General features: G+C 64.3%; 2 protein-coding genes across 2 annotated transcripts; both read right to left on the minus strand.

The window, feature by feature from the left end:
• Nucleotides 1-2357: 2357 nt before the first annotated feature.
• Nucleotides 2358-25409, minus strand: LOC311623461 (cytosolic phospholipase A2 beta-like). The gene is given in 29 exon segments (XM_084885483.1): nt 2358-5208; nt 5211-5393; nt 5396-5486; nt 5488-5574; nt 6118-6284; nt 6536-6578; nt 6580-6716; nt 6860-6964; nt 7706-7829; nt 7831-7844; nt 8082-8199; nt 8361-8583; nt 8766-8902; nt 9869-10004; nt 11130-11167; nt 11381-11464; nt 11841-11968; nt 12209-12263; nt 12808-12850; nt 13005-13045; nt 13318-13449; nt 13994-14130; nt 14386-14458; nt 17605-17681; nt 17880-17975; nt 18403-18459; nt 18714-18967; nt 19447-19600; nt 25303-25409. Coding segments are annotated over 29 exon segments (3108 nt in total). The 5' UTR covers nt 25367-25409; the 3' UTR covers nt 2358-5098.
• On the minus strand, nt 19637-22422 carry LOC311623472 (uncharacterized protein). The gene is made up of 2 exons (XM_084885509.1): nt 21884-22422; nt 19637-20989 (listed from the first exon to the last, which is right to left on the minus strand). Exon 1 carries the CDS (start codon nt 22418-22420, stop codon nt 21887-21889), a length of 534 nt encoding a protein of 177 aa, XP_084741635.1. The 5' UTR covers nt 22421-22422; the 3' UTR covers nt 19637-20989; nt 21884-21886.
• Nucleotides 25410-25874: the final 465 nt, after the last annotated feature.

Below are 25874 nucleotides of genomic sequence, written 5' to 3' on the forward strand. Positions count from 1 at the left end.
TACTGGGGATGTGTCCGCAACCAAGGTACATGCCTTGACCGGATCGAACCTGTGATCTTTCCACAGGCCGATGCTCTATCCACTGAGCCAAACCGGTTTCGGCCCAATGGGGCTTCTTTAGAGGGAAAGCAGCTCAGCCATGGGCAGAGGCCAGGTCTGGGAGCAGGCCCGAGGGAGCTAACCTCCGACTGAGACGAGGGGACCTGGGAGGCGGGCACCCCCAAAGGAGCCCTCCTGCCACAGGCAGGGGCAGTGGGCCGGGGTGGAGCCTGGCGGCTGGTACTGCTCCTGCCTCTGGCCACCCCTCAGGAGTGCACACCGGGCACATCGGGGCTTCCCTGTTGGCACCCACCTACCTTTCGGTGATCCCGACCGAGGACTTTGCAGAGCACGGCCCACGTCCCCACCCGCAGGCTGAGCCGTAAGGTTTGGTGAGATAAGCCTAAGGTGACCAGACGTCCCGCTTTTGGCGGGACAGTCCCAATTTTTAACAATTTGTCCCATGCCCGCGGCGTTTTAAAAAAGTTTTTTCCAAAAATCGGGACTTTTTTAAAACGCCGAGGGACAATTATCCGAGAGATGCAAATCAAAACAACAATGAGGTACCATCTCACACCTGTCAGAATAGCCAACATCAACAAATCAACAAAGGACAAGTGTTGGCGAGGTTGTGGAGAAAAAGGAACCCTCGTGCACTGCTGGTGGGAATGCAGGCTGGTGCAACCACTGTGGAGAACAGTGTGGAGTTTCCTCAAAAAACTGAAAATGGAACTCCCATTTTACCCAGTAATCCCACTCCTAGGAATATATCCCAAGAAACTAGAAACACCAATCAGAAAGGATATATGCACCCCTATGTTCATAGCAGCACAATCTACAATAGCCAGAATTTGGAAACAGCCTAGGTGTCCGTCAGCAGATGATTGGATCAAAAACTTTGGTACATCTACACAATGGAATATTATGCTGCCATAAAAAAGAAGAAATTCTCATCATTTGCAGCAACCTGGATGGAATTGGAGAACATCATGTTGAGTGAAATAAGCCAGTCAATGAAAGAGAAACACCACATGACCTCACTCATTTGTGGATGATAAAGAACATTATAAATTGATGAACCAAAAGATAGATATAGAAACAGTAAAGCAACAAGCAGACTGTCAAATTACAGCAGGGAGGGGAGGGAGATCTGGGGGAGATAAGAGATCAACCGAAGGACTTGTATGCATGCATATAAGTACAATCAATGGACACAAAACTCTGGGGAGGGAGGGCATTTATGGGAGGGGGGGCAATGGTATATGTACACAGATAATAATTTAATTTAAAAATAAAATTAAATTAAAAAAACACCAAGGGACAAATTGTTAAAAATCGGGACGTCTTGTCACCTAAGATAAGCCCCGCCCCTCTCTCCAGGGTGGTCCCTGAGCCAGTGTCCGTCCCCCCCCCCCCCCCCCCCCCCGGGCCACAGAAATCGGCTCAGGACTGGAGTGTTTCAGCGACACCTGTGAGAGCCAGACCCCTTAGACTTCTGTTTCCATTCGTAGAAGAAACGCTCTCTTCTCTGAATCACGCCATGCGAAAAAGCAAGCCTGTCGGTGCAACAATATAAATGGTCTTGAAATGGTGCACAGAGCTGCTGGGGCGGGGAGAGGGCAGGCAGAGGGAATCCAGGCCTGGGGCAGCATCATTTGAGCTGCTGGATCAAACCTCACCTAAAGTCCTCCTCCCTCACGGTTCAGGTCTGTGGGCCAGTACATTCCCTTTATATTGTTTAAACCCACTGGACTTGAGATGCCACTTCCCTGCGAGGTAGGTAATCCAACACCAACAGGGACTCTCATCTCAGCGGGGACTCAGTCGGTCGCTGCCAGAGGGGCCGGGCCTCGGTGCGGGCTTTCCTGCAGCAGCTCAGCGGGCAGAGTAGTCCCCCAGCCCACGCCACGGCCGCAGCTGCAGCAGCCTCTGCTGGGACCAGAGCACGAAGCTTCGCGCAGCTCCCCTGGTCACATCACACAGGAGCCCTCGGAGGGGAAACAAGCTGGTGGGGGGCCGGGACTTCCTTAAAGGAGCAGCATTTTAACGGGCAGCTGGGATAGGAGGATGGGGAACAGAAGGGAATTCTAAGCTGAAGCCAGATGTGGGCAGGAAGCTGTTTCTGTGAGGCAATGGTGTGAGCAGAGCTGTGCTCCGGAGGTAAGTCGGACTGTGAGCAGGTGCCGTGCAGGCGGGGGGCAGGCTGGGGGCTGAGGAGCACCTGCAGGGGCAGGGAGAGCGGGCGGGACGGGAGGTGGACCAGGAGCACTGGGGGGCACACAGCCGCTGGTGACTGAGAGGGTCTGGGCTGCGAGCGAGGCCCTCACAGGGAGAGGACCGCAGGGAGTTCCTCTCAGATGTTCCTGCTCCCCGTGTCGCTGGGCTCCTGGCTCCGTTCCTCACACGTCCGTTCCCCTGGGATCCCCCTGAGACTGTCCTTCCAGAACCCCACAGGGGCTGGAATCTCCTTCAGACGGAGCCTCTTGGCCCGCCAATCTTCAGCCTCTAAGAGGCAGGATGCCCTCGGGGAAACGGCACCCCCACATGGGCAGTTCTGGGTGCACAGGGAGCTCCAGACAGGGACATCTCAGTCTGTTCAGCTGCTGTAACAAACACACCACACGCTGGGTAGGTTATAACAGCATTTATTCCTCACAGATCTGGAGGCTGGGAAGCCCAAGATAAGGTGCTGGCAGACTGGGTGTCCACTGAGGGCGTCTTCCGGCTGCAGGTGGTGCGTTCTTGCTGGGCTTACATGGTGGAAGGCGCCAGGGTGCTCACTGGTGTCTCTCACAAGGGCTCTGCCCTCATGACCTGTCCCCTCTCAAAGGCCCCTCCTCCTCCTAGTGTCACCTTGGACGGGGGCGGGGGCGGGTAGAAGGGAGGGGGGGGTGCGGAATATTCAGACCCTAGGAGGGAGCATGAGGACTCCACCTGCTGGCTGAGCATCTGGCCTGGGGCTGACTGGTATTCTCTTGCTCTGCAGCCCAGACTCAGACCCAGACCCTGCACTTCCTGGCTGAGTGCACAGAGGAGGCGCCCAGCGCGGCCACGCAGCGCAGGGAGGGTGCCTGGGTGAGCGGGTGGGCGCCCTGAGCCTCCAGGGCCAGCACAGATGCACCCTCGTAAGCCTGGGCCTCGGAGCTGAGACTGCAGCGGAGGGAGAGACCATGTGTGAGACTCTGAGCACCGCCCCACCTGGTGCAGACCCCGGGCTCTCTCAGTGTGCCAACAGAATCAGGGTCATGAGGCTCCCTTTCCAGATGCCATGGCCGTCCCCCCGCCCTCCTTGTGAGGCAGACGCCCGTCTTCACCGCCAGCCGCCCTGGGGGCACCCGCAGAGGAGACTGCGCCCGCTCCCACCGCCTCCTGCTCAGGCCAGGCCCGAGGCGAGGGGCACCTTCGCACAGGCCAGAACGCTGCGGGCTGTCACCTGGGCCCCGCATACCCCTCCTGCTGTCCTCCTCCTCCTCCCGAGACAGAGCCTGTTTGCAAGACAGCCAGGGCCCTCCTGCACCCTCGCTCTTCTCGTCCCTGTTCTCTGCCTTCCCGTCCAGGCCCCTGCTCTGAGGGATTCCAGGAGTCAGGCTGTCAGCCAGACAGACCGCCAGGCCCACACACAGAGCCAAACCTGAAGAGTCACACACACACACACACACACCCGCAGCTACACAGCTCATGCCGGGGGAGCGCTCACAGCGCAACGGAGGCAGAACAACTGGTCTCGGTAAGCGATCCAGTCACTCTGCAGGGACCGCTGATCCCAATTTATGATCAGGTGACGTGTGGCTGAGTGAATGGCCTTGTCCTTGGCACAGTGGCTTCTGAGGCTGCCATTTCTTCTGCTCTGGGACTCCAGCCACCTGCCAGGACAGGGACCGGGGTCGCGGGCCAGGGCAGGCAGATGCAGTGAGCACCGGGCACCTCCCATCCACCTCACACCCTGGTCCCGCCTGCAGGACCATCCCACAGGCCAGCCAGGAGGCGGCTGGGTGCTCCTGGGAAGCCAGCGGCCTGAGGCAGGAATGTGTGACAGGTCCCGGGTCACAGCTGGGTGAGGCTGAGCCACTGGGTCTCTCTGGCTCTTCAGGCCCCAGGTCCTCACTGCGGGACAGGAAGCCCGGCCACACCCCGAGGCCCCTGGCCCGGTGAGGACGGGCCAGTGCCTGCAAGTGTGCTCCCCTGGCCGGGGCTGCAGCAGACATACACACACACACACACACACACACACACACACACCCGGCCAAAAGGGACTGCTGCCGCTGAGAAAGGTTCTGGAGCAGGTGCCCCTGCCTCAGGGAGGCCTGGGAGCAGCGCCAGCTCCCCTGAGGTGGCTGGGAGACCTCTTTGGTTGTTAAGCCTACCACCCGAGGACAGTTTTTCCATTGATTTTTTTTTTTTTTTTTTTTTTTTTTTTGAGGGAGAGAGACAGAACATTGGTGGCCTCCCACCCACACCCTGCCCAGGGCCAGGGATTGAGCCTGCCACCAGATACACGCCCTTGACTAGAAATCAAACCTTCACGGTGAGGGCTGACGCTGTAACCACTGAGCCCACCAACCAGGAAAACACCCTGTTTCTTAATCCAGGCGTTGCCCTGTGTCACCCAGAGCCTGCAGTAACAGTCCCTCTCGGCAGCAATGACAGGATCTCGTGATGCCCCGCATGTGCAGGAGCCCCTGTGGCGGAGAAAGCGCTCTATTTTACACTGTGCACCTACTCCAGGCGACGAGGAAGGGAGAACAGAACAGACAAGGCCACGGCTCTGACCCTCACACCGATCTGGTCAGTGCCGCGGGCTCCCCAGCTCCACCCCCGGCTGACACCCTCCCCTTCCTCAAAAGGAGGCCGCCCGCGCCTCCGGGAGGAGTCTGGCGGCTCAGCGCCCATCTGGGTGCTGCTGGGAGCACGCCGTGGGGGCTCCTCCGAGGGCTGGGGCCTCCGACGGGCCCGCCACGCCCCAGGGGCTCTGGAACGCCCGGTGCTGAGGCCTCCGCCCAGCTTAGCCAGCCGGCGGGCAGGGGAGCGCGGAGGCTCAGGGGCGGCGCCGCCGGGGCCGTCACTGGGGCCGCCGCCTGCGCCGCACGGCCTCCCGCAGGGCCGCCAGCAGCGCCTCCCGGTTGTTGAGGATGTTGTAGCGCGTCAGCCGGAGCAGCTTGTCCGCGTCTCCGGGCTGTAGGTCACCTTCGAGTAGTGGTACGGGGAGTTGGCCGAAGACAGGTTCACCTCCCCGGCCTCCTTCTCCTCGGCGGCCCGGCGGACCCCTGCGGGAGGAGGGCGGCGGGCATGGGGGAATGCATGGGGTGGGGGGGGGGTCACTTGGGGAGGCACAGCGGACCAGGGCTCACCAGGGCGGAGTGCTCCCGGAAGGAGCCGTTGACCAGCGGGAAGTGCAGCACGGCGGGCGCCTCGGGGCGGGCGGGGTCCAGGAACAGGCGGCACTCCCCCCGGCTGGCGCTGCTCCTCGGGGCTGGGCGCGATGGGCGGGAACGGGATGCCCTGCTCCTGGCAGAACCGGCCGAGGAGCTGCAGCTGCTGCAGGGCGGGCAGAGCGGCGTCAGGAGCCGGCCCCGGGCTGCCCCCCGGGTCCTCGGCAGCAGCTGCCGGCGTGCAGTCCGCCGACCCCGGGACTTCGTGCGGAGGTCTAAGCAGACCCCGCGGGCCCAGCGGAGCCAGGCCTGATGGAAGAACGCTCCAAACCTGACGCCCTCCCCTGCGGCTCCAGGGGGCGCCCCCGAACGGGGCGCTAACGAGGCCCGATCCTGCAACCGGGAGGCAAACCCTTCCCGGACCAGCACAGAAACAAACGCAAAGCGGGGACCCAGAGGCACAGGGACCATCGGGGGCGGGAAACGGCAGAAGGGACTCGAATGTAAATACATGCCACCACACTGCCAGCGCCCCCCTCGCTCCCCTCCCTGGGCAGCTGGGTCCCCGGCTGTGGCTTCTGTGAACTCCGTTTCCCATGTCCCATCCACTCGGTGTCACTGTCACCGCCCGAAGGGCCAGCACTGGGCTCCGGAGCAGAGGCCCCAGAGGCATAAAGCAGCCAGGAGGCAGGCAGGCCTGGCCGCCCACCTGAAAGGCGCCGTGGAGGTTGTAATCCAGCGACAGGATGAGGTCCACGTCCCGCGTGGGCCGCAGGAGCGGCGGGCAGCTGGTGTTGATAAAGTAGCCGACGTCCAGCAGGCACAGGTGGGGCTCGGCGGGGGTCAGCTGGTTGGGGTGCCCGTCCAGTTTGGTGGCTGGGAAGGTTGGGGGGAGGGGGTGAAGCAGCTGTCACAGGGCCTCAGGACGGCTCCTTCTGCTGGTGGAGACCCTCCCGCCGGCCCTGCCTCACCAGACAGACCTCCACTTCCGGAGGCCCGACCCCCACACGAGAGAAAGCGGGGCTCGCACTCCGCGCAGCGGGGACTGAGCTCACGGGCGGGGGCGGGGTGCGGGGTGGGCCTCTGGCCAGGGGCTGCTCCGGAGGCTGAGCCGGCGAAGGCGGTACCTTTCCAGCTGGAGAAGTGAGGGTGCTGGAAGTAGTCCCGGTGGGAAGTGGAGGCCGCGCAGGAAGTTGTGGGAGGCCTGGGGCAGCGGGCGCCGGGTGAGGAGGTCGGTGAAGAACTCGGCTATCCTGCCGGCCGCCGAGGGCGGCTCCTGGATCTTCAGGAGGGGGACCTGCTCCCTGTCTGCACAGCCAGGAGGGGAGGAAGGGGGTCATTCCTGGGCCTTTGCTCCGGCCCCTGCGGACTCCCAGAGATGAGAGTCCTCTTCCCCCAAACACAGCCCCACGGGCCGCCCCACCGCATCCTTACAAGGATCCGGCACCTACCCAGGCTGGCCTGGTCCCGTGCCCAGCGGTCCCAGAACTGGCCGGGCTCAGAGGACCAGTACAAGCTGTCCTGGAGGTTGGCGGCATACAGGTTGCTCCAGATCCCTGAGAACGGGGGACACGTGGGGGAGTCCTTCACCCCTCACAGCCTGACCTTCCCTCCCCAAGGCCTGGCAGTGACTGACGGGGAAGGTCAAGGCCAAGGCCCACCCCTCCCCCTCCCCCACCCCCCACCCCAGGTCCATTCTCCCCCCGCCCCAGCTCCCCACCCCAGGCCCATTCTCCCCCCGCCCCAGCTCCCCACCCCCACCCCAGGCCCATTCTCCCCCCGCCCCAGCTCCCCACCCTCCACTCCAGGCCCATTCTCCCCCCGCCCCAGCTCCCCACTCCCCACCCCCAGGCCCATTCTCCCCCCCCAACCCCCCCCCCCCCGCCCCAACTCCCCCTCCCCCACCCCAGGCCCATTCTCCCCTGCCCCAGCTCCCCACCCTCCACCCCAGGCCCATTCTCCCCCCGCCCCAGCTCCCCACCCTCCACCCCAGGCCCATTCTCCCCCCGCCCCAGCTCCCCACCCCCCACCCCAGGCCTATTCTCCCCCGCCCCAGCTCCCTCTCCCCACCCCAGGCCCATTCTCCCCCCCGCCCCCCCCGCCCCAGCTCCCCACCCTCCACCCCAGGCCCATTCTCCCCCTGCCCCAGCTCCCCCTCCCCACCCCAGGCCCATTCTCCCCCCGCCCCAGCTCCCCACCCCCCACCCCAGGCCCATTCTCCCCCCGCCCCAGCTCCCCCTCCCCACCCCAGGCCCATTCTCCCCCCGCCCAGCTCCCCAGCCGTCCAACCTCCTCACCTTCCAGGAAGCAGATGCGAGACTCGGGCAGCTGCTTTACCAGGCGGCCCATGAAGAACTCGGAGCCGAAGAGCTCGGAGGGGATGAAGGCGCCGTACTTGGGGAAGCCGACCTCGTAGGGGGAAGAACTCGCACCACTCTGTGAGGGGCCACACAGCCTTAGGGGGCCCAGGCCCGAGGGCCCCGCGGTGCCAGCCTACCCCCCAGCTTCCCGCCAGGCAGCCTGTGACCTGAAGGCTCAGCCTCACACTGGCCCCTGGGCTTGAGACCAAGGCCCTCCGCATCCCAAAGCCTGACTGAGTCCTGGAGAGCAGGGGCTGGCCCAGAGAGTGGGCACGGTACCCCCCCAGCCCCCAACCCCGCTCCCGGCGCTCACCTCCGAACTCAAAGGTGGTCAGGCTCCTGCCCTTGGTGTTGAGGGCACAGTAGATGGGCAGAGGGTTCTGGCCGCGGGCCAGGGCTTCCCGCTGGTCTGAGAGTTTGTGGTCGTGGGGCTGGAGCAGGGGTGGGGAGAGGATCGGAACCTAAAGCCACGGCTTCCTGGTGCCTCGGGCTCCCCAACCCGCCGCCCACGCGACCCAAGGCCGCGGCCCCGGCCCCCCCTCCGCTCCCGGGCGGCCCGGCCCCCCCTCCGCTCCCGGGCGGCCGGCCTCACCTCGCCGTGCAGCAGCGCCTCGTTGACGAGGGCCCACAGGTCGGTGAAGCAGGGCGGGTGGCCCAGGCGGGCCCGCGCGGCCAGCTCCCGCCGGTAGTGCTGCAGCTGCCCCGGGGCCAGCGCGCCCAGCTTGCTCCTGGTCACCTGGGCCCGCAGCAGCTCCGTGGGCCCCGCCAGGTCCTTCTGGGACCACTCCGGGTCCTCGTAGAGGTTGGCCAGAGCCCTGCGAAGGCCAGAGCCGGAGACCGGCACTCAGGGGCCCTCTGGGCTCTGGTCTGGGGCCACAGCCTGCAGGGCCTCCCAGGGCCCGAGCGCATTCCTCCCCGCCTTCTCCGGCCAGAGGCCTGTGCGGTCTGGGAGCCGCACCACGCACCCCGGCTCCTGCACCCGCCTCCGCCCGCTCACCAGGTGGACCCCGAGGCTCCTGTGATGTAGGAGACGCAGTCCAGGAGGCCCAGCTCCCGCAGGCCGGCCAGCTGCCCGTGCAGGGAGGTCATGGCCCGGATCCCACCGCCAGTGGCCATCACAGCGACCACCGGGACCTGGACGAGAGGACAGCCAGGCTCAGAGGGGCCCTAGGCTGGGGTGCTCAGTGCTTAAGCCGTTGACCTATGAACCAGGAGGTCAAGGTTCAATTCTCAGTCAGGGCACATGCCCGGTTGCTGGCTTGATGCCCAGTGGGGGGCCATGCAGGAGGCAGCCAATCAATGATTCTCTCTCCTCATTGATGATTCTCTCTCTCTCTCCCCCTCTCCCTTCCTCTCTGAAATCAATCAGGGTTCGTGATCTAATCAGGGCTTTTGGGAATGGTTCTAGTCAGGCCTGCTGAGGAGGGTTTAGTCCAGTGGTCAGCAAACTCATTAGTCAACAGAGCCAAATATCAACAGTACAACGATGGAAATTTCTTTTGAGAGCCACATTTTATAAACTTAAACTTCTTCTAACACCACTTCTTCAAAATAGACCCGCCCAGGCCGTGGTATTTTGTGGAAGAGCCACACTCAATGAGCCAAAGAGCCGCATGTGGCTCGCGAGCCGCAGTTTGCCGACCACGGGCCCAGTCAGAAGTAGCCTCATGAGGGTCAGGTCTGTCTGATTTTAAGAACTCAGGGAGCGTGGACAGACCAGGCTCAGCTCCTCACCTCTAACCCCTCAGCCGTCCGATGGCCACTTCCTGGGAGCCCGGGGCCATCGCAGACACCTCCCCTGTACCCCTCCTCACCCCTCCCGAGGAGAGGCCGCCCACTGACCGGCCAGACCAGGCCAAAGGCCAAGGAACACGAGAAGGAAAGCTAGCCAAGTAGGGCGGCTCACACCTCCAGGCGTCTCATCCCACGCTCCACACTCGCCGTGACCAAGCTCCCGCCAACGAGAGAGAGGGGGCAGGAAGGTCGGGCAGGGAGAGCCGGGCTCGCACCCGCGCCTCCGGTCAGGGAACGGCCAGCCCCAGCGCCGCCCCGGGCCCCGGGCCGAGCCCGAGGGCGCCTCCCCCAGCCCAGCCCTCGGACCTCGTCCTCCCGCAGGTCGGCGTCCAGCTGCAGCGCCCGCCTCAGGGCCGCGGCCACCACCGCCTTCCGCCGGCTCAGGAAGGCGCACTCCTCCGCGCAGGGCCCGCAGCCCAGCCGCACGGCCAGCTCCTTCGGCCTGCGGGAGGGGGGGAGGCAGAGAGGGGCGGCTGCCTCCCTGCCCGCGTTCTGCATCTCTCCTCCCCTCCCTTCTCTCCCCTCCCCTCTCCTCTCCCATCGCCTCTCCTCTCCCCTCCCCTCTCCTCTCTCCATCGCCTCTCCTCTCCCCCTCCCCTCTCCTCTCCCCTCCCCTCTCCCAGCGCCTCTCCTCTCCCCTCCCCTCTCCTCTCCCATCGCCTCTCCTCTCCCCTCCCCTCTCCCCTCCCCTCTCCTCTCCCATCACCTCCCCTCTCCTCTCCTCTCCTCTCTCCTCTCCTCTCCCCTCCCCTCTCCCCTCCCCTCCCCTCTCCTCTCCCAGCGCCTCTCCTCTCCCCTCCCCTCTCCTCTCCCCTCCCCTCTCCTCTCCCATCACCTCCCCTCTCCTCTCCTCTCCCCTCTCCTCTCCTCTCCCCTCCCTCTCCCTCCCCTCCCCTCTCCTCTCCCATCGCCTCTCCTCTCCCCTCCCCTCTCCTCTCCCCTCCCTCTCCTCTCCCCTCCCCTCTCCTCCTCCCCTCCCCTCTCCTCTGTCCGGCAGAAGTGGGTGTGAGGGGGAGGGGGACCCCGGCCCCGCGAGGACACACAGGGACTGTGGTCCAGAGGGTTCGCTGTGGCTGAAGAGGCCCCTCTGCAGTCCCAGGCGCCGGCAGGCAGGCCTGGTGGGACCCAACACACTCCCACCTCCCAGCCTCCCCTCACCCACTCCCGGGGGCGAACTAGGCCCCCGTCTTCGCGGTGAGCAGGCGAGTGCTCCTGGTCTGGTGGAGGCCAGCTAAGGCCCCCAGTGACCGCCCCTGAGGGGCGCTCTCCTCTCCTCTCCCTGCCCTCTCTGTGCCTCAGGCTCTCTCCGCACGCCCACCTGTCTTCCAGCCAAACGTTTACCGAGTGCCTCCTAAGAGCCGGCACTGGGCTGGGCACACACCCTCCAGCAAATAAATGCGAGTAAAACGTGAAAAGAGCCTTTATCTGCTCCGGCCCCGCACGCCGTGCCCGGGTGGCAGCAGACGGGCACCTCAGGAGAGTGGGCGGCTGTGCTGGGGCCCCCCGCCTCCCTCCGTCCCCGGGCGGAGTGCCGCCATCGGCCTGGCCCCCACCCCCGGCCTCTCACCCTTCTTCTTTCTTCAGCTCCACCCTCATCAGAGGCTCCTGAAAACACGAACGCTCCGGTCACACGTGGGCCGCCTGTCCCTCGCAGCCAGCCCGAGCCACAGGCCAGGTGGCCCCCCGCCCCCGCCCCCGCCCGGGCCGGGCCTGAGGCAGGGACGCCCCAAGGACCCCGCCCCAGGCCCGGTCAGGGCTTATCGAGGCCCCTCCGGGCCGGCCGCCCCGCCTGTGCACCGGCTCCCTCCCGGGCCGCACCTGGGACGTGGGGAAGACGAGTCTCAGCGGCTGGCCAGAGGGCAGGGCCCGCAGCGGCACCTTCAGCTGCTCCTGGGGCGCGTCCTGCAGGGGCAGAGGGAAGAGCTAAGAATCCCCCCCTTTCCTTCCCGCAGGGCCTCACAGCTGCTCCTGGGGCGCGTCCTGCAGGGGCAGAGGGAAGAGCTAAGAATCCCCCCCTTTCCTTCCCGCAGGGCCTCACAGCTGCTCCTGGGGCGCGTCCTGCAGGGGCAGAGGGAAGAGCTAAGAATCCCCCCCTTTCCTTCCCGCAGGGCCTCACAGCTGCTGCTGGGAGGGACAGAGGACGGCAGGAGGGCCCCGAGGTCAATGCCAGCCTCACCCTCTTCCCCGGGGGCCTGCCTGTGCCGGGGTGAGGGCCCCAGGGTGAGGGGCCGTGGGAGCGGGGCCGAGGGCAGGGGCCTCACGGAGCCCCGGCCCATACCTGCAGGCGGACGCTCAGCTCCGGCTCCCAGCAGGGCAGGCAGTGGAAGCAGGAGGCCGTGCCCACCGAGGCCTCCTGTGGCCCCTCATGGGCCCCGGGAACCACGAGCTGCACTCTGCCCTCTGACCCTGGAGACAGGAACCAGAGCAGAGAGGCTGGGAGCAGGGTCTGAGCCCACCTCCCTCCCGGCACTGAGATGGCGTCTGGCCCTGGACGAGGCTGGAGATGGAGCCCCTCCACAGCCCCGGGAACAAGGGGAACAGCCCCAGCACGAAGCTGCCCCCAGCCCCTCTCCTGCCTGAGGGCAGAGGCCGTCCAGTGCAAGGCCCTGAGAAAGGGCCGAGGGCCGTCGGGGGTCAGGGACTCACCCGTCTGGTCCCCAGCCGCCTCCAGGCGAACGTGCAGGCGGGAGACCTCCCGGGCCTGGGTGATGAGAGAGCCGCGTGAGCACCTCCTGGCAGAGGCGCCCCGCCCACACCCTGGTTCCGGCTCCTCACACTCCACTCCCTCGGCCTGAGGCACCAAACACTCCTGAGGTGTATCCTCCTGAGGAACTGCCATCCCAGGGCCCCATCCAGCTCTGCCCCCGCCCCCCATCCCAGGGCCCCCATCCAGCTCTGCCCCCGCCCCCCATCCCAGGGCCCCCATCCAGCTCTGCCCCCGCCCCCCATCCCAGGGCCCCCATCCAGCTCTGCCCCCGCCCCCCATCCCAGGGCCCCCATCCAGCTCTGCCCCCGCCCCCCCATCCCAGGGCCCCATCCAGCTCTGCCCCCGCCCCCCATCCCAGGGCCCCCATCCAGCTCTGCCCCCGCCCCCCCATCCCAGGGGCCCCCATCCAGCTCTGCCCCCGCCCCCCCATCCCAGGGCCCCCATCCAGCTCTGCCCCCGCCCCCCATCCCAGGGCCCCCATCCAGCTCTGCCCCCGCCCCCCATGGTGGGCCTGAGGCTGGGGCGGGTCCGGACTCACCACCAGGATGCCATTGCTGACCAGCTGCTCGGCACAGTCGGTCCTGGGAAAGCCCCCGTGAACCTCAGCGGGGGTCCCGGTTCCCTGGTGCCCCCCATGGCAGCCGGGCCTTACTCCTCCACCGCGGGGTGACCCCCAGGGAGGGGTGCCCGCGCCCTGTCCCTCCCGCCCAGGACTGTCCATGGCCCCGGACTCACAGACTCTGCAGCCGAAATTCAACCTCCAGCCGCTCCTCCCCCTGGGCAGAGAGAGAAGCAGGTTAGAAAGGGTGAAGTGGGGGGAGGAGGAGGGAAGGGAGGAAGGAGAAGGTGATGGGGGCCCGCGGGGCTGGGACCCGAGGCGGGACAGCGACTGTCCATCGCCCGCTGCTCCGTCCACCCTCCCTGCAGGGCTGCCCTGGGCGGAGGTGTCAGGAAGGGGCTGGGGAGGGGGCTGCGGCTCCTGGGGCAGAGGGCCCATGTCCGGGCCACCCTCCCCGCACCGCCCGCCCGCCCGCCCGCCCAGCCTTGCCTGCGGGCTCCGGAGGAAGCTTTCGTGGCGGGACTCCCCGACCCGCAGGGCCCCCACGTCGTACAGCACCGACAGCACCGCGTCGTCGCTGGTCAAAAGGTCCTGGTCGAAGACCTGCAGCTGCACGACATTCTGGAAGGGACCAGAGGGGGGCGCTGCAGGGAGGAGGGGGGCAGAGGGAGGGGACGGGGGCAGAGGGAGGGGCCGCAGGGAGGAGGGGGGCGGGGGGGGCTGCAGGGAGGAGGGGGGCAGAGGGAGGGGACGGGGGCAGAGGGAGGGGCCGCAGGGAGGAGGGGGGTGGGGGGGCTGCAGGGAGGAGGGGGGCAGAGGGAGGGGATGGGGGCAGAGGGAGGGGCCGCAGGGAGGAGGGGGGCGGGGGGGGGCTGCAGGGAGGAGGGGGGCAGAGGGAGGGGAGGGAGCAGAGGGAGGGGAGGGGGGCAGAGGAAGGGGCTGCAGGAAGGAGGGGGGGAGAGGGGGGGAGTGGGGCAGAGGGAGGGGAGGGGACCAGAGGGAGGGGCTGCAGGGAGGAGGAGGGCAGAGGGGGGGGCTGCAGGGAGGAGGGGGGGAGGGGGGAGGGGGGCAGAGGGAGGGGAGGGGGGCAGAGGGAGGGGAGGGGGGCAGAGGGGGGGGACAGGGGCAGCGGACCGGGGTCAGTGAGAAGGTGGCTCAGGCCCACCTTGAGCTGCCTGTGGATGCGGAAGCGAAAGCTCTGGTTCCAGACGGGGTTTCTGCTGTTGTTCACGGTGCGTGTCTGCAGCCGGTGGCTGGAGGCCGTGGGCAGCCACAGCGTCACATAGCAGTCCGAGGCGGTCACTGCGGGGCGAGGCCACGTGACCGCCAGCCCTCCCCAGCCCGGCCACAGGCCCTGTCCCTCCCGCAGGCGGCCCCGGGAGGCCCCAGACCCCAGGACCGGCCGGGGGGAGGCAGGAAGAGCAGAGGCAGAGCCCCGACCGGGACTCCCTCCTGCCCCCCTCGGCAGCCTCCCCGGCCCCGCACACCCAGCCCCACTCCATCGCCCCGCCGCCCGGCCCCTCTGAAAGCCTGGTGCCCACCCCGGGCAGCACTCACCGAGGTCCTTGGAGGGCAGGCCGTGGGCCCGGAGGACGCGGACGGTGAGCAGGCACGTCTCGGGCACCTTGGCCTGCAGAGGAGAGAGACAGGGCCAGGCTTGCTGCAGGCAGAGACCCAAAGGACACAGGCCTCAGGAGAGGCTGGAGCTGCTGACGACACCTGCCAGCGCTCACCCAGCGCTCCGGCCGGCCCCGGCCCCATCTGCACATTAACTCCTTCCATCGCACACCCACCCGTGACCAACCCCACAAGGACATCGAAATGGAAGACCAAGCGCACTGGCCTGCGGTTCAGGGCAGGATTGGCCAGGGGAGCCCAGATCTGAGCCCTCAACCCCGCACTGACCCACTTCCAGCTCCTGACACGCGTGGTCTCCTTTCCGCTTCCCCAGCTCGCCCTGAGCAGCAGCCCAGGCTGGAAAGAGACGGCCGGGCCTTGCGCCCCCTAGCTGAGTTACCCACACACACACTCCCCACCCCTGGCCGGGGCACAGTTCTGGAAATGGGCTCTCTACGAAGGTAGGGACAGCAATTACCAGGTCAGACCTGGTCCCAGGGGCAGGCGGTCAAGTCCTTCAGGCCCCACAGGGCCGGCTGACAATGGTCCCCGGGCAGCTCCTCTGAGCCCATCCCCCTGGGCCTGGGATGGGGCCTGGCAGGCTGACGAGGCGGGAAAACCTGTGCCGGCCAGCCCTGCCTCTCGGCCCCAGCCCTGCGCAGAGAGGGCCTGACAATGATGGAGTCCAAGAAGGGCCGGGGAAGCTCAGCTAATAGCAGTGTCAGCCCAGGGCTCCCACCCCAAGCAACTGAGTCAGAGAGCACTGGGGCAGCCACTTCCTTCTGGGGCCCACGTCCCCGGAGCCAGGGAGCTCTGCCCCGAGCCTCTCCCTGGGGCAGGGGGGACTCAGGACACTCCCCCGTCCCAACGCCCTGCCTCTGCCCTGGCTTCTGCGCACCGCCTGGGCCCAAGAAGCCCACAGCCCTGCTAGGGAACAGCAGCAGCCAGGCCTCGGGGGGGGGGGGGGGGGGGGGGGGAGCACCAGGGGGCAGAGTGGAGCCCAGCTCCTACCTGTCTTGCCAGAGCCATGAGGCGGAGAGTCCCCGGGAACAGGTGTGACAGGCAGTGGCCGAAGGACTGACACTCAGCTTTTCAATCCAGAGCCGGGGGTGTCCCGGCTGGCTCCAAGCTCCTCCCTCGTCCCTCCCCACAGCCTCTGCCCCACCCCAGCCCCACTCTTTCCTGGATCAGCTGCCTGTACAGGAAATGAAGCACCTTAAACCCATAGGGGAACTCTGCCCTCCCTGTGGTGGGGACTCAACACCCCGAAGACCGTCCTCTCCGGCCATCAGCATCTGTGCCCACCCGCCCAGCCCCACCTCCCAGCTCTCCCCCGGAAAGGGGCCCCCAGGGAGCCCGCTGTCCAGGCTGAGCAGACAGAGCTGGAAGGGGGGTCTGCAGGAGCCACTTGGGTCTGGAAGCAGGGTGGGCCAGAGGAGCAGCGAACGGAAGAGCCAGAGCCGTGCCCCCCATGGCAGGCCGTTCGCAACCTCCCAGTGCCAGTGTGACAGGAATACCCAGTCCGGCCAAGTGGTTGGCCAACCCGAGGAATGCCCGGGGCCCAGCATGACCTGGCAGGGCGTGGTGTGTCTATGAAACAGCCCTTCAAAGCGCCGCCCCAGCTGGGCGCTGGGGCCGAAGCCTCGGGGCTGGCGCTGGGGCCGGGGCCTGGGGGCTGGCGCTGGGGCCGGGGCCTGGGGCTGGCGCTGGGGCCGGGGCCTGGGGCTGGCGCTGGGGCCGGGGCCTGGGGCTGGCGCTGGAGCCGGGGCCTGGGGCTGGCGCTGGGGCCGGGGCCTGGGGCTGGCGCTGGGGCCAGGGCCTCGGGGCTGGCGCTGGGGGTGAGGCCTAGGGGCTGGCGCTGGGGCCGGGGCCTCGGGGCTGGCGCTGGGGCCGGGGCCTGGGGCTGGCGCTGGGGCCGGGGCCTGGGGCTGGCGCTCGGAGAGGGGCTCCCCCTCCAGGGCCCGGTTTGGGGGTCTGGGCCGGAGACCCACTCCTCCCAAGGGGAAGCCTCAGGGGGGGCGGGCGTCTGCCCCCTGCTTCCCGGGGGAGGAACAGGGCTGACCCTCCACTGCCGGCGCTGGGGGAAAGCGGAAGCCAGGACGGGTTCACAGGCGCCGCCGCAGGGAGGCAGCGCCGATATGACAGGACCGGGCGGTGTGCCTGCCGCGGGGCTGCCTGTGTCCCGAACAGGGGCCGTGGCAGCAGAGAGCGGCCCAGGCACAGCGGACCCAGCCCCACCCCGCCACAGCCGCCCAGCCCGGCCCATGGAAGGCGATGGAGAGGGAGTCTGGCTCGCAGAGCACGGCCATCTTTTATTGATGTTTCCTCTGCGCCGGCCTGGCTGCCCCGCAGATGCCATCTCCAGCGCTCACCCCGGAGGGCGGAGCCATCATCGTTCCACAGAGTCACCGGCTCGCGGCGCTCACTCAGGGTCACCGGGTCAGGGGGTGAGGGCGCTGGGCCGGGCACCCCCTCCCCCGGGGCGGCCGCGGCCTCACCGGGGAGCCGCGCCCCTGCCGCTCCCGCCTGCCGGCGCCTGCGGAGCTGGCAAAGCTGGTCGCGAGCCACGCCGGGCGGAGCCAGCACCCTGATGCCACGTGGCCTCTACGCGGTGTCACTGGCAACACCCGTTCGTCAGGCGAGGCCGGAGGCCTTGGTGAGGGCGTCGAGCAGCTGGAAGTAACTGTACCTGAGGTCATACTCCATGTCATACCAGAAGTTCACTGCGGGAGAAGGAGGCCTGAGCAGGAGGCCCTGAGCCGGCCCCCGCTGCCCGCCCGGGCGGGCGCTCCTCACCGGCGATGCAGGCCTGGGACTGCCGCACGTGGTGGAACCACAGGGCCGGCAGGTAGAGCAGCTCGCCGGCCCGCAGCGTGCAGCGCAGGGCCCGGGCCTGGCTGTAGGCGGGGTACCGGGCCAGGTCCGGGGCCAGCGGGTCCAGGGGGATCCAGGGCACCTGGGGACGCAGCGGATGCGGGGAGCAGGCTCGAAGCCCCTTTTCCTAAGGGGACACCACGGGCCCCGGCCTGCTCGGTGCCGGCAGGCCCCAGGCTCGGCGCTTTCCGAGCGAGTGCCACCGCCCGCCCCAGCTCTTCTGCGCCCGCTCCTCCGAGCCCAGGCTCCGCCCTTCCCTCTCCCTGGGCCCAGGACAACGCACACCTTCCCCATGGCCTCCTCGTCCACCATGTGGAAGGAGCCCTCCTCGGTGAGCCGGTAGGTTGCTGGCGTGTACATCTCTGAAACCAGAGGGAGAAGGTGTGGGGACCTCACGGGGCCGAGTTTGCCAGCCACAGCCATGAACTTGTTCCCTGGGCACAGGGCAGGGTCAGGAGGCCCAGGGCAGCGGAGACACTGTCCCACCTCAGGCCGGGCGCCAGCCAGCCCGCCACCCGCCGGGGCTGCTCGCGCCCGGGCCCGCTGGCCGCGCCCCTCACCGTAGGGGATGAAGGGCCGGTCACTGGGCGGATGCAGCAGGAAGTGCTTCTCTCCCGAGACCACGCAGTAGAGGTTCTCGTAGTGGTCCTTGTGCACTGCCAACACAGAGGGCCCCGGGCGGGAATGAGGGCCGGGCACAGGAGGGGCAAACAAGGCAGCTTGCACCCCAAGACAGCTTGTGGGGTGAGAGAAGAGCACGTCAGAGCAGAGGTGAGGGGGTGCCTGGTGAGCGTCAGGCATTTCTGATCTCTGTCCTCCAGGCCCTGGGCTCATCTCCACTGAGGAGAATTCTAGCAGACGTGGCTCTCCCGACCTGGACGGCCTTTGCAAAGCTCTCTAGGGACGGAGAGAAACCATGCCCTCACCCCTAATGCTATGGTGCCTCCCCCCCCCCCCCACCCCGAGCTGCCAGGGGGCCCTCGTGTGTCTGCGCCCAGAATCCCAGAAGAAATCTTAGAGCAGTCAGTCTGACTTCCGTGAGGCCCAGCCTCCCGCTCTTGGTCTCCCCCCACCGATACCTACAGGACGTCACCGCCGCCGCCTCCCCCAGCCAGAAGTTCACCGCGTCCGGCATCTTTCCTGCAGGCGGGAGGGAGAGGGGGCGGGGAGGGTGGCCTGACGGTGAGGCTCGATGCCGGGCCAGAGCTTGGGTGGGCCTTGGCAAAGCTTTCCAGGGACCCGGCAGGCACAGGGAGAGAGCGGAGAGCAGGGGCAGCCGTCTTCCCGTCACCGACAGGGAGCCGAGGCCGGGGACCTGAGCGCTTAGCGCACAGCCCTGACCCTGCGGGCCCGGACGTCAGTGAGGAGGAGGGCCGGGCCCCGCCCGCACTCACCCAGCGCCTCCGAGGCCCAGGGCACGTGGGGCTCCAGGTCGCCCAGCAGCTGGGGCAGCTCGGTGAGGAGGTTGGAGCACTGCTTCTGCACGTAGAGCACCCCGGGGTGCCGGGCCCGGCCCTCCAGCACGTCCAGCACGCGGCTCAGGGGCAGGCGGCGCTCCGCCGGCATCACGAAGCGGCCCCCCCGCACGGCGTCCGCGTAGCCGTCCGGCGTCACCGCCACGCTCACCTCCGCGGAGCCCACGGCGGCTCTGGAAGAACGGACGTTCGGCCCCGGCCCAGATGCCACCAAGCATAAGGTGACCAGACGTCCCGCTTTTGGAGGGGCAGTCCCGATTTTTAACAATTTGTCCCGCGGTTTTAAAAAAGTCCCGATTTTAAAAAGTCCCCATTTTTTTAAAACGCCGCGGGACAGCCGAAGCCGGTTTGGCTCAGTGGATAGAGCGTCGGCCTGCGGACTGAAAGGTCCCGGGTTCGATTCCGGTCAAGGGCATGTACCTTGGTTGTGGGTACATCCCCGGTGAGGGGTGTGCAAGAGGCAGCTGATCGATGTTTCTCTCATTGATGTTTCTAGCTCTCTATCCCTCTCTTCCTCTCTGTAAAACATCAATAAAATATATTTTAAAAAATAAAACGCCGCGGGACACATTGTTAAGAATCGGGACTGTCCCGCCAAAAGCGGGACGTCTGGTCCCCTGGACGAGCACCGCCCACCCCCCGCCGGCCCCACCTGAGGTAGGGGAGCGACCACTTCCGGAGCGCCGGCCAGTGCTGCAGGGCGTTGCGGACGATGCAGGGCCTGTTGGGGCAGACCCAGTCCCGGTAGAAGTGCAGCGGGGAGGGGGGCTGGTCCAGGTAGGGCACGGCAAGAGGCACGGTAAGCTCTGAGAGAGAGAAAGAGGGGAGCGGGGGCTGAAGCCAGGAGCAGCCCGCTGCTGCCCCGCTGTCTGCATCAGGGAGGCCACAGGGGACCATGCCCACGGGGACCAAGGGATCCTGGACAATCAGAAACTGAAGCATGAGGGTCAGTGAAGGGGGAACGTGCAGCGTACTCACAAACACGCCGCTATGGGCCACAGAGCAGACAGGGCCAGGGCCGCTGTGCAGCCCACCCTCAAACCCTCCGCGGGCCCCGCCCGGCCGGTACCGGACCCTCGGCTTTCCCCCTCTGGAGCGGCGTCCTCCTGGCGTCCAGTACGAGAGGCAGCCACTGAGGTGGCACCGGGAGCTCAGAGGGCGCAGAGCTGAGGCCCCGAGGCTCAGGGTGGGCTGAGGCTGTGTAAAGCGCCTTCCGACAGTGATCCGCACTGAGCACCTCGCATGTGTCAGCACTTGGCCTGGCCAATGTGGAGGCAACAAGGGACGAGCCGATCATCATCTCAGGGAGCTCACGGCCTCAGTGAGGAGACAGACTGCCCCCCAGAACCACAGGAGGGAAATGGCAGCACCCCTCCTCAGACACCAGGGCTGCCACGGGCCCCGGCAGGCTGCGCTGGATGGTCCTGGGCCACCTTCTCCCTCACTCCTGTCCTCCTGCTGATTGTCTCCGAGTCCTAGTGATCCTACCTCAAACCCCCTCCCCCCGCCCCCTGCTGGTGTTCACATTCACCAACCTCCTTGGGGTCCTCAAATGTCACCTCAATGAGGCTTCCCTCCATGGCCCCCTCTTTTTTATTTATTGGGGTGACAATGGTTCACAAACCATACAGGTTTCAAGTGTGTAACTCAACGGAGCATCATCTGCACAGTGTGCCACCGCCCCAAGCTAAGCCTCTTTCCACCCCCTCTCCCCCTCTGACCGCCTCTGCCTGCTCTGAGCCCCCTTCCCTCTGGCTATCACCCACACTGCTGACTGTGGTTATGGGGGTTTGGTTTTGTTTGGTTTTGTTGTGCCTGTGTGGTTTCTTGTGGGGTTTTTTGCTTAATCCTTTCACCTTCTTTCATCCAGTCCTCCAACCCCCCCCCCCCCGCCCCTCTGATAGCTATCAGCCTGTTCCATGTATCTATGCCTCTGTTTCAATTTTATTCAGCAACTTATTTTGTTCACTAGATTCCACATGTGAGATCATATGGTATTTGTCTTTCTCTGACTGGATTATTTCACTTAGCGTCATAATCTCCTGGTCCATCCATGCTGTTGCAAAAGGTAAGATTTCCTTCTTTTCTTACAGCTAAGTAGTATTCCATGGTGTAAACATAACACCGCTTTTTAATCCGCTCATCTACTGATGGGCACTTGGGCTGCTTCCAGATCTTGGCCACCGTAAATAACGCTGCAATGAGCCAGGCCACCCTTTAGAAAACTCACCTTCTCCCAATAACCCTTATACCCCTTCCTTGGTTTTCTTTTCTTTTTTTTAACTTGATTTTAGAGAGGGAGAGAAACATCAATGTGAGAGACAAATGGATTGCCTCCCAAAGGCACTCCAACCAATGACTGAACTCAACCAGGGATCAAATTTGCAATCTAGCCGAAACCGGTTTGGCTCAGTGGATAGAGCATCGGCCTGCGGACTGAAAGGTCCCAGATTCAATTCCGGTCAAGGGCATGTACCCTGGTTGCGGGCACATCCCCAGTGGGGGGGTGTGCAGGAGGCAGCTGATCGAAGTTTCTCTCTCATCGATGTTTCTAACTCTCTATCCCTCTCTCTTCCTCTCTGTAAAAAATCAATAAAATATATATATTTTAAAATTTGCAATCTAGATTATGTGCCCTGACCAGGAACCGAACCTGAGACCTTCCAGTGCACAGGACTACCCTCCAACAAACTGGGCCACACCAGTCAGGCCCCTTTACTTTTCTGTCATTTGCACCACCTAACACACTTGTCCAGCTGTTGACTTGTCCAGCTGTTGACTAGTCTCCCTCTTGGTAGAATGTGAGCTCCTGAGGGCAGGGCTGCTTGTCTTGCTCACTGGCGCACCCCGGGAATTGGAGTGGTACCGAGCACACAGGAAGTGTTCCCCATATATTTGCTTAGTGGTTGAATGAAAGTTCCCAACATCTCCTGGCAGGATGGTAGCTAAAGTGAACTAACTTGTTTCCTTGGCTTAATTCTACTTCCTCTCAAAGCATCACTCACCCTGGCCCCAGTCATTTCCTAAAATGCGATCTCATCTTGTCTCACACACACACACACCCGTAGAATGATCCTCTGATGACTTACCACTTACTCCTTACAGAGTACTGCCTGCCTCCTCACGCATTCAGGCCCCGCCTCCTTTCCCCGCGGGTTTCCTCCTGTCTGTCTGGTGCCTGCTCCTTCCCACACACACCTCAGGCAGTACCCAACTTTGTTCCTACCGCTCACTGAGTCTAGAATGCTTTTCTCCTGGCTTTTATAAAGGGCACAGGGCTTTACTTTGTGATTTTCATCCTTGAGGTCTAGCCTGAATGCCTTAAACCCCATCACCACCACCACCATCACCACCACCATCACCACCACCATCACCACCACCATCACCACCACCATCACCACCACCACCACCACCACCACCATCACCACCATCACCACCACCACCACCACCACCACCACCACCATCACCACCACCACCATCACCACCACCACCACCATCACCACCACCACCACCATCACCACCACCACCACCATCACCACCATCACCACCACCACCATCACCACCACCACCACCACCACCACCACCACCATCACCACCACCACCACCACCACCACCACCACCACCATCACCACCACCACCACCACCATCACCACCACCACCACCACCATCACCACCACCACCACCATCACCACCACCACCACCACCACCACCACCACCATCACCACCACCACCACCATCACCACCACCACCACCACCACCACCACCACCACCACCATCACCACCACCACCATGGGTGGTTACCGCCTCCCGCTCCAACCAGCCACTGCGTTCATTTTCCCCTCTGAGGTCATGCTCTGTCTCTCACACCTGCATCTCCCTGGTCATCTGTGCCTTGCTTTGAGATCAGTTGGAAAGTGAATGTCATTAGATCAAAACTTGGAACGGAGTGGAAAAACAGACCCTGGTGGGCCAGGAAATGAAAAGAGCTGGCATGTGTGCTTGCTTCGCGGACCAGAGGGTAAGATGAAACCTGCCAAGCAGGTAAGGGAGCAGAGGGAAGCAGTTGGCGAAGGGCCTTCGCAGCCAGTCACCAGAGTGGGGATGGGTAATATGGGGCTCAGCTAACCTTCCCATTGTCCTCACTAGGATGTTCTAAGTACAGGAAAACTGACTTTTTTCTTCTTTTAACCCTTTGTACCTTCTGTAGTTACTTCAGTCTTACTTTCTCAGCATTTAATAGCTTTTCCTGTAGAGCAGGAACATCGGCCTGCGTGTAAGGCAGGGCATATAAGGCCCATGACATCATGTGGGCCGGCCCTGCCACGGCATTCGGGGTGAGTTAATTAAAGGTTTGACCAAATACAGCAGGCTGATTTTTAAGTTGATAATTCTGTATGGCCCCAAGAGTGAGGTTATAAATACCCAAGGCTGATGGGTAAATCAAGGTTCCCCACCCCTGCTTTAGCGAATGGCCACTCTTTTCTCCTGTGTTTTCAAAGTGAGAGGACTTCAAAAGGGATTCGAACAATTCCTTTGGCCAAATTCTTCTGCTTGGAAATTTAGCCAACACACATCCTCACCGGTGCACAAAGACGCTGCTCCGGACACAGGGCCTCTTCCCTGTCCCTGGAGCTCACAGGCACTCCCCGCGCAGGGCATTTGCCTGTGCCTGCCCTCCACCCCAGTGCTCTCCTCTCCTCTCCTCCCTCAAGCCTGTGCTCAAAGGTAGCCTTATTCAGGAGGCCCATCCTGACCATCTTACTGAAATTTGCAACCTGCCCTTCAGCCCTGGATACTGAGGTCTATCATTCCGCGTGGTCCCCCGCTTCCCCATAGCACTTATCCTGTCACACATTTCTTTACTCTATAATTTACTCATTCAGGTGCCTATGACTCACGGTCTGTCTCCTCGCTTAGAACTGTAAGCTCTCTGAGGACAGAGATCTGTTTTGTTCAGTGATGTGTCCTAAACACACGGAATAGACCCTGGCACACTGACATGCTTTAAGTACAGCCATGGGCCACTTAGCAATGTTTTGATCAACAATGGACTGCAAATACAACGGTGGTCCCATCGGTTCATGGTGATGCTGGCAGTCACATAAAAGTACGTATAGCACATGCAATTACAGTAGCAGGCTATAATACGCAGGTTTGCGTGAATGTACTCCATGACACTTATACAACAATGCAATGACCTGGCCTCACGTGCAGCACATGACTGTATCTGTTAAGTGAATGCTCAATGAATGCTCATTGCAGCACTACTGAAAACAATAGATTGGAAATGTCTCATAAGGGTGGGCTGATTAAGTAAATTACAGCATTAGTACCCAGGTGTGAAAAAGATTTCGATACAGGGATTTGGAATGTTCTCCAAGATACATTACCCAGAAGAGTATTTTTAACTATCATTTGTATAAAAAGGGAGGTATACAGTTTTGTGTGTGGATACAAACAGCATTCTTTTTTTCTTTTCTTTTTTTGTTACTCCTCACCCAAGCATATTTTTTCCACAGATTTTTAGGGAGAGTGGGGGGGACACATAGATTGGTTGCCTCCTGCACAAGCCCTTGACCCGGAATCTAACCAACGACCCTTCGGTGCACAGGCCGACTCAGGGGTCTTCAAACTACGGCCCGCGGGCCACATGCGGCCCGCAGAGGAGTCTGATCCGGCCCGCCAGGTTTTTTGGGCAGTGAGCGCAGCCGAGGTGTTACAGTAGGAATTAGTAGTTCATATAGTCCGGCCCTCCAGCTCTCTGAGGGACCGTGATCTGGCCCCCACTTTAAAAAGTTTGAGGACCCCTGCCTGAGCCACACCGTCCAGGGCGAAACAGTATTTTTGGAAAGATGCAAGCTGGGGCTTAGAATGGGAGGAGAGCTTACTTTACGTTATAAATCCGTTGTTTTTTAAGTCATGTGCCCATGTGCTATTCACTGGTGAGAAATCGCTTAAAAGTAGAAAGGGGAGAGCTGAAGGAAGGGGAAAAGAAGGGAGGAAAACAAAAACCAAGCAGCTGGGGCCAGGGATCACTCGCACAGCTGCCCACTCTCCCGGGCTCTGCGCCGCCCAGCGGGGAGGAGTCCGTCCTTGAAGGGGTTCAGAGGGAGAATCCCACCGTAAAGACTCCGCGACAGGGAAGGGCGGGAAAGGCAACAGCCCCCTGATTATTCGGCGCGGCTGGCTGCGGGGAACAGGGCGGCACCGAATGAATGGTCAGTCCCCGCAGGAACCCACGAGGCTGTGCAAACACGGGAGGAGGGGCTGAGCACGCCCAGCGGGCTTGGAGGGGGTTCGGCAGACAGCGATCAGAGGAGGCATCTACCAGCTCCGCGCACGAGGTTTGGCTCCTCGAGGGTAAGAGCTAGGGCGCCCGGTGTCAGCGGCCCAGGAGGCACCGGGGCCACGCGACTCAGGGACCCGGGCGGCAAGCCCACAGCCCCGCCCGCGTCCGAGACTGATGTGCAGTCACCGCCGGACACCGCAGCCGAGCGAACCCACTCACCGCGCACCGCCGCCGGGAATTCTCGTAACTCCCTCCGCACGGCGTCCAAAGCCGCCTCCGCCATGACGCCGCCGCCGCCGCCATGACGCCGCCGCCGCCGCCATGACGCCGCCGCCGCCGCCATGACGCCGCCGCCGCCGCCATGACGCCGCCGCCGCCGCCATGACGCCGCCGCCGCCGCCATGACGCCGCCGCCGCCGCCATGACGCCGCCGCCGCCGCCATGACGCCGCCGCCGCCGCCATGACGCCGCCGCCGCCGCCATGACGCCGCCGCCGCCGCCATGACGCCGCCGCCGCCGCCATGACGCCGCCGCCGCCGCCATGACGCCGCCGCCGCCGCCATGACGCCGCCGCCGCCGCCCCGCCCCGCCCTCCTGAGACTCCACCCCTCCCGGAGGCCCCGCCCCGCCCTCCTGAGACTCCACCCCTCCCGAGGCCCCGCCCCCTGAGACTCCACCCCTCCCGGAGGCCCCGCCCACCCTCCTGAGACTCCACCCCTCCCGGAGGCCCCGCCCCGCCCTCCTGAGACTCCACCCCTCCAGAGGCCCCGCCCCTAGGCCCCGCCCTCCCC

The sequence above is a fragment of the Pipistrellus hanaki genome, assembly GCF_964339955.1.
Source record: "Pipistrellus hanaki genome assembly, chromosome: 1".
In the NCBI taxonomy this organism is placed as follows: Eukaryota; Metazoa; Chordata; class Mammalia; order Chiroptera; family Vespertilionidae; genus Pipistrellus; species Pipistrellus hanaki.

What these genes read in the sequence shown, in the direction of transcription:
- LOC311623472 (XM_084885509.1), bottom strand. Translation starts at nt 22,420, where the DNA reads ATGGTGGTGGTGGTGGTGGTGGTGGTGGTGGTGGTGATGGTGGTGGTG.